This window comes from Cavia porcellus, unplaced genomic scaffold, assembly GCF_034190915.1.
Source record: "Cavia porcellus strain 051 isolate PalLab524CR breed Dunkin Hartley unplaced genomic scaffold, mCavPor4.1 scaffold_49, whole genome shotgun sequence".
Classification (NCBI taxonomy): domain Eukaryota; kingdom Metazoa; phylum Chordata; class Mammalia; order Rodentia; family Caviidae; genus Cavia; species Cavia porcellus.
In genome coordinates this window covers 1-7,022 of record NW_026947532.1, presented here as the reverse complement: position 1 = coordinate 7,022, position 7,022 = coordinate 1, and the positions used below count along the sequence as shown (strand labels likewise).

Below are 7,022 nucleotides of genomic sequence, written 5' to 3'. Positions count from 1 at the left end.
AAAAGTAACCTAGGCAACCATCATCGCCATTGCAGTAGAGCTACTGCGAGTGGGAGGCTGATGTTTGGCCCAGCTGGGTGGCCTCCAGAATCAGTGATCTGTAAGTCAGCTAGGAGCAGGAGAAGCCAAAGGTTTCTCTGGTGTTTTCCTTGGTGACAACAGAAGAGTTGGTGTACAGGGACATACTTCCTGCACAACAGCTCTGTATTTTTACCTGTGAGTACTGGGGCACGGACATCACGTCTGACCTGGCTGTGTCCCTCCCTGGTTCTGAGAAGCAGAAGCCAGTTGGGCTGGGTGCTCAGTAGGGGCACTTGCCCAGCATGCACAAGACCCTGGTTCATCTCCAGCACTGCAAAGACAAAAAGCAAACAAAAAGAGCCAAAAACACCAACAGAAGACTTGGAAGCCCCTTTTCAGGCAGTAGGACTTGTCACTGGACTTGCTGGTGGGAGCTGGAAAGAGGGCAGAGTCCCGCATGGACTGTCCTTCCCCCATCCCTGTGGGGCCTTCATTGCACCTGTACACACCTCCCAGCGACAACCAGTAAACTGCAGACTGGAGCTACAGTCTGGGACATCAGCTGAGATAGCCCTAAATCAGGAAAGATTTGCTTTTTCCAGTTGAAGTCTATGTTGTACAGGGTGGTCTTGAACTCCTGAGTTCAAGTGACCCTCCTGCCTCAGCCACCCAAGTGACTGAGACTCCAGGTAGGTGCCAGCATGCCTAGCTTCACAGAATATCTGGAAGGTTAAAGCATCAGGATGTTGCGGCAAGTGTTGTAAGATGCGCTCATGGGGAAGTGGTGCCCAGAAGAATGGCAGACATGGTTCACACAGGGTCCTGCAGCCAGAGGCTCTGTCCGGATGTGTTCCCCTGCTCTTGGAGGCACTCAGTCCTGGCTCTCTGTTGACCCAGCCAGAACAGCAGTTCTGAGAGCAAGAGCCAGTGCTAATATGACCAGGGGAGATGCCCAGCCCAGTGCAGGGCCAGCCTCAACAGAAGCCCCTGAGTCTGAGCCTGAGCCTGGGCAGGTCTGCCTACTGGCCATAGGCCCTTAGGGTCAGGGGTCTGACACATGACCTGTCAATGCCATCAGAAGAGCCGCCAGGGAAGGGAGGACGAGAGCCTGTGCCTACTTCTCATGGCCACCTGGTCTTTAAATGCATAACACAGGCCAGCAGCAGTGTGGGGTTGCTATGGGCGTCCACTCAGAGGCCAGCCAGGCTCTCACAGACAAATCCCACAGAAGCAAGCCTGGCTCTGGACTGCATTGGGGAGACTGCACTGGGGTTCAGGTTCTGAGATTGTTTCCCCCACAGCTGTGGGGTGGGCATATCCCAATGGCAGGCAGAGAAGGGGGAGCAGCAGCTGAGGGGCTGCTCTCTGAGGGCAGACCCGGCATCGCAGGCAAGTATGCCCTTTGGGGCTGTGAGGGTCCTGCTAGCCTCATCCACCGTTGGATTGGGAGAGTGCTGAGTCCTCCTGAAGGTGGACAGAGCTGTGTGAGAGGAAGGTACTTTCTCTCTTCTGCCTGCCTGAGCAGGGTGCTGAAATGCAGGACTTCTGTGAGCAGGGGAGTAGGGAAGGCTACAGATCACAGAGCCGAGGCTGCACCCCCTCTCCCAGCCAAGTTAGAGCTCAAGGAGATTGGCCCTGGGCTGCTTCCCTGCTGTCCTGCATGGCACATAGGGAGGCTCCTGCTGGCCAGCCCTGCTGCGGGCTTCAGCCCCACACAGCAGCCACCAGCTCTCCTGCTGCATTGGGTGGAGCAGTAACAGTGGAACCAAGGAAGAGGGGAGGAGGTCCAGAGAGCAGATGGCACTGTCCCCTGCTCCATGATGCCAGCCCAGGCAGCTCGAGGCTGTGTGCTGAGACCATGCCTGCCGCTGCAAGTTGGCAAGACCACATGTGGCCTGCAAACTCACACAGTCCTCCCCCGGGAGATGCAGTCATTCCATGAGGTGGAGGTGACTAATCGCCAGTGCCAGGCCTGGCCTCCAGTACTGCGGCAGTTTTTTGAGTTGTGTCCTTCTGATGTGTGGTATCCCAGTTTGAAAACCAGGGAAGGCTTAGGGCATTATGAGACATGTTTATATGTCCAGCTGTGGTTCCTAGCTTCTGACCCTCTCCAAGCAGGCCCTAGAAACTGGACTTCTTCCATTAAACCAAAAAGGACAGGGTTCATAAAGCTTCAGTAGGGCTGAACTTGTGGGACCCCAGAAGGGTCCGGAAGTCTGTGCTCCCTCCACTATGTATCTCTCTTCTGGGTCCTTTGATCACTGCTAAACACAGTGTTGCCTGAGTTCCTCGGGCAGCTTTAGCAAATTAATCAAATCTGAGTGGAGATGTTGGTCAGAGGATGGGGCTATGGCTGGCATCTGAACTTGAGGGACAGTCTGCACAGAGCAGATCCACACTAGGCCCTTATGGGATGAGGCTCAGGACACAGATGGGAACAACTGCGTGAACAGATGGGAGCAGGCGGCGTCTGCTGGCCCAGGATAGCAGTTCAGAGGGACCCAGCCTAAGACTCTGACCTGAGTTCAGCCTCCAGGGCACAGGCTCGGTGCCCACTGCCTGCGGTGCCACCCCGCTGTGCTGGCCGGGGCTGTGCACACCATGCCAAGCTTGTGTGTTTGGTCCTCAGCCACTTGGTGAGGATGCGTTGTGTGATCTCCTTGGCTGCGTCTTGTTTAAGGCTGCTTAGCTTCCCACGCCCATGGGTTCATCTTGCATTAGTCTTGGGATGCTTCCATCTTTAGTTCTTGAGATATTTTTCTCAGCATTGCCATTCCCCTCTGTTTCTGGAGCTTTGCTGACAGCCCTATCATACACCCCACCCTAATGTCCCCAGGCCCTTGTTCACTTTCCCGTCTTCATTTCTTTTTCCAGTGGGGTCTTCTGTTGGCCCAACCCTGAGCTGACAGCTCCTCCTGCTCCATCTCCATTTGTTGTTGAGTCTGATAAGGAGTCTGGTAAGTCCTTGGCTTTTGTCTGCCTTTTCAATAATGGTGACTATATTTTCTAAATATGTCTGGATGGCTCTGTGTCTATTTCTTTGCAGTCACTTCCTACTCTAATATTTAAGTGGTCAGGATGGTTCCTTTGAGCATTTCTGCTGCTTTAGAGCATTTGTTGGACAATTCCACACCTTTGTCTTCCCACCTTGGGTCCCTGTGTGTGGCTGGCCAAGATGCCAGGTAACCCTGGTATGCAAGGTTTTGAATCTTTCTTTATGAGACTCTCAGTTCCTTCCACCCCATTAAGACCACTGGTGTCCTGGTCTTAGGCTCAGAACTTAAGGTCACTTTCCTTCTCCAACCTCTTTGGGGCACAAGCTGGCCAGGCTGTTGTGGTACCCACAGTGATGGGTCTAGGAAGGGGCCAGATCAACTACTCTGGTCAGCTCTGACACATGTACATGCGGGCCAGGGCTCATGACACCTCTAGAAGTAGATTCCTGGCCTCTTCCAGCCTTCAAGTCAGGAGGCAGAGGTGGTAGAGGACATAGAGGTGGCTGAGGAGCTGACCACCTGCCAGCAGGGGCCAGAGAGAGGCAGGTGCCACCTGGGCTACATTGTGCCCAGGAGAAGGACCACACACAGCCAGGGTGTGAGTGCTGCTGATCGCTCTACTGTCCACAACCATTCATTCTCCCACGGGGCTTTATCTTCCTCACCTTCCAGGGCTAGTGCTACACTTCCACCTGCCTTCCACGCTCCCTACGAGGGTTCTCTGTTGGCATAAAAGACAGGCAAGGGGTGCCCAGGGTATCTGTCTGGAGTCTTGAGGAAAACCTGCATGTGCAGCTCAGGACTCTGTACCCAGGGGCATGAAGCCAGTGTGGACAGGACTGCCAGGGAGGAGGGCAGCCTCTGTGCTGTCTCCTGAGGCCTCCTCAGGATCAGGAGGTGCACTGAGACTGTTTACTAATGTGTCCAACAGGTACTATCCAGGCCTCTGCTGCTAGACCAGGCTGCCTTTTTCTGAGACTCACTGGAACAAACGGCCCACTCTTCCCAGGGTGCTACTCCAGGGTGTGCCGTGTAACCCCTGGGGAGGGCACTGTGGCAGGCATTGGCCTCCACCCCAGACACTATGTGCTTCATGCTGCAAGCTGCTGAAGACCTCATCAGCGCCAGTGTTCCTGTCCTTGGAAGGTCCAACCATAGACTAGGAAGACACTTGGCCAGCTCTGTCAGCCCTCATGGGGCTCAGCCTTTCCTCACACCTTTGCTGGCCTCCAGGTCCTGCCTACCTCATCACATCTTGGCTCAGTTCCTGTTGGTGCTGTCTTTCGTTGTCTGCCTAAAAACTCTTAACCTATTAAAGTTGTTGTACCAGATTAATCCTTAAGCTCCTGCATGCACTGGACCATCCCAACTGTTTGGTTATGTGTTTGTAAGTGGGGAACACCTTGGGCATCTACCTACTCCCCATTGCCTGTGTCCCCCATTCCCCCACACCCCTGAGGGCACTGGGCTCCCCTCTTGTGGTTTTCCGACTGATGACTTCTCCTCTAGCACCTGTCTTTGCTTGCTGTAGGAAGGAACCTTGAGAGCCACATATTAGACTCCTCCTGCTCAGTGACCATCTGAGGGGCAGAAGCACCCACTAGAGCAGCCTCACACTCCCCAGCCTGGGCCTGCCGGTGCCCATGAGGCCAGGGGCAGGGCACAGGACCGCAGTAGAGATGGCTGGATCACAGCATTCTCATAAATCACTTTCGGTGAGCTTGGGTAACTAAGTGGAAGCATATGGGCATTTGATATTCTACCTAAACTGCTAGGAGCTTACATACTCTTGCTGGCATCAGATTATCCCTCCTGCTGGAAGCACACACCACACCCCTGCAGCTGGCCCTGGATCTGCACAGGCTGCCACCTCCTCCTCCCAACCAGTGGCTCTGACCGTGATACCACGGGATGGAACAGGTACCATCTGGCAGTGGCACCTGGCTGGACACTGGGGCCCAGCCAGCTAGTCCTGCACACACTCCTTGACCTCCTGCTGTGGCCACATTGCTGAGCACACACACAGAGAGCCTGAGGGTATGGGCAGCCTTGCTTAATGCCCAGGGAGGAAGCAGAGGAGCCACGAGGGAATTGCCTCCACCCACACCCAACCCTTTCCTGGGGCACTCCCCAGCCCAATGGACCCTCTGTCCTCTCCCCACACTGGTGCCCCATATGCCATGTGCCCTTGAAGGGAGTCAGGTGGTCCCACCCTGCCAAGCCAGTGTGCGTAACAAGCTGCCACAGCAGTGACTTCAGGCCAGGAGGTGCTGGCAGGCACTGAGCAGAGACCACACGCAGCCACAGCAGAGGATCAGGTTTAATGGTCACTCGAGGGTATCGTACATTGTGTAGAGCCCAGCCCCATCCCCAGCCAGGGACACAGCCAGGTGCCCTCGGCCCTGGGCCTGCGAGAGGGGGGCCTGCCCCCAAGCCCTAACTATGTACAAGAGAGCCCACCTGTGGGCCCTGGGCAAGATGGGGAGGGGAGCTGGGGCTCTTGCCACCCACTAGCTCCTTGGGCTCAGGCTTGGGGTGTGGGGCTGGCAGCATCAGTGTGGTTCTCACTGCAGGGCCCAGCCCAGCCCAGGCCTCTGTGTGGGGAGGAGGCCTCCAACCAAGGCCAACAAAAGTGAGAGCTGCTGGGCCCAGGGCAATGGGAGCAGCCCCTACCACCCTCCTACCACTGCCCTCCGCCCGGCTGCCCCTTGCCAGGTCTGACGCCGGCTGAGGTCAGAGTGAGCAGGGGTGTGGGGAAGGGAAAGCTGACAGAGGGGCCACCCTGGTGCTGGTGATCAAATACGGCAGGGCTAAGGGGTGGGGAGAGGAGGACCTGGACATACACTAGGCCGGGTAGTCTACGCCGTAACTAGTAGCCTAGCGCTGGACTAGTTAACTAGTAATGCTGCTTCCCTTCAGATTGTTTCAGGAGCATAAGAAATTGCACTTATTTCTATGAACCCGCGGAGGAGATTTCAACACTGCAGCCTCCAGGCGAGGCCGGCAGGTCGATGCCCCAAACACTGGGTGTCTGCTGGCCCGGGACTGCAGCCTTGGGGCCATGGGTGCAGTAAGGACTGAATCCCATGAGAACCTGAGTGACCTCCTGGGGCCCCTGAAGAGCTCTGGGCAAGACCAGGGCCATGTGTCCTGGATGCAGTGCCCATGGCCGGACCCTCACAGGACCTCATCGAGGTCCAGCAGCTTTGAGTGCTGGCGGCTCTTCCACAGGCGGTACAACCGGAAGTCAAAGTAGGTCTCAATCATCTGCTTCCCTGTGCAGGACAGTGAGGGGCTCAGGGCTGGGTGGGATGCCCACACCCAGGGCTGGCGGCAGGGTTCACTCACCTTGGGCAGACAGCTCCAGGGGTGATTCAAAGGCGACCCTGTAGGGAGTCATGAGGTTCCTGAGATTCTGGAACAGCTGCAAAAGGAACAAGCTGTGAGCTGCAGCCAGGGGACCCCAGGAGTGCTGGGAGGGCAGGAAGGGAAGTGCTCTGTTGGTCTGAGTCATACCTTCTCCCCATTGGGGTTCCCCAGGATGTAGCAGCCCATGATATGGACGACATTCGGCTCTGGGTTCACCTTGCTCATCAGACGGCTCAACCGCTTCCAGAAGCTGGTGGAGTAGGGGTCCCAGCTGGTTTCAGCCCAGGCCCCAGGCTTGCCTTGAGCCCTCCCCAGCCCAGGATACCACCCTCTCACTGAATCATGTCCTCTTCTTTCTCCACTTTGGCAAAGGTGGCCACCTTGTTCTTGAGCAGATAGAGGTGTCCAGGGCCTCCCTGCAAGAGGCTGTGGTTAGACCTCTTGGGAGCCAGAGGGAGGTATTCTGCACCTGCCTCACAAAATGAATAGGTCTGCAGGTCCCCCACCTCCACCCCCACCCCCATCCCCAGTATGGATGCATGCACACCACACACACAAACACACAGACCACCCACGTACACACACTCATGCACACTATAGCACACACACACACACACACACACACACACACACAGT

The 7,022-nt window shown here is 56.2% G+C and overlaps 1 protein-coding gene across 1 annotated transcript; it reads right to left on the bottom strand.

Moving 5' to 3' along the window:
* Nucleotides 1-5,319: 5,319 nt before the first annotated feature.
* On the bottom strand, nt 5,320-6,925 carry LOC134475004 (NMDA receptor synaptonuclear signaling and neuronal migration factor-like). The gene is made up of 4 exons (XM_063244326.1): nt 6,723-6,925; nt 6,534-6,636; nt 6,366-6,441; nt 5,320-6,292 (listed from the first exon to the last, which is right to left on the bottom strand). Exons 1-4 carry the CDS (start codon nt 6,908-6,910, stop codon nt 6,195-6,197), a joined length of 465 nt encoding a protein of 154 aa, XP_063100396.1. The 5' UTR covers nt 6,911-6,925; the 3' UTR covers nt 5,320-6,194.
* Nucleotides 6,926-7,022: the final 97 nt, after the last annotated feature.

Coding starts and splice junctions, on each gene's coding strand:
- LOC134475004 (XM_063244326.1), bottom strand. CDS start 6,910: ATGGGGGTGGGGGTGGAGGTGGGGGACCTGCAGACCTATTCATTTTGT. Junction 6,637..6,722: donor AAAGAAGAGGACATGATTCA/GTGAGAGGGTGG, acceptor CTACTCCACCAG/CTTCTGGAAGCGGTTGAGCC. Junction 6,293..6,365: donor CCTGGAGCTGTCTGCCCAAG/GTGAGTGAACCC, acceptor TGTCCTGCACAG/GGAAGCAGATGATTGAGACC.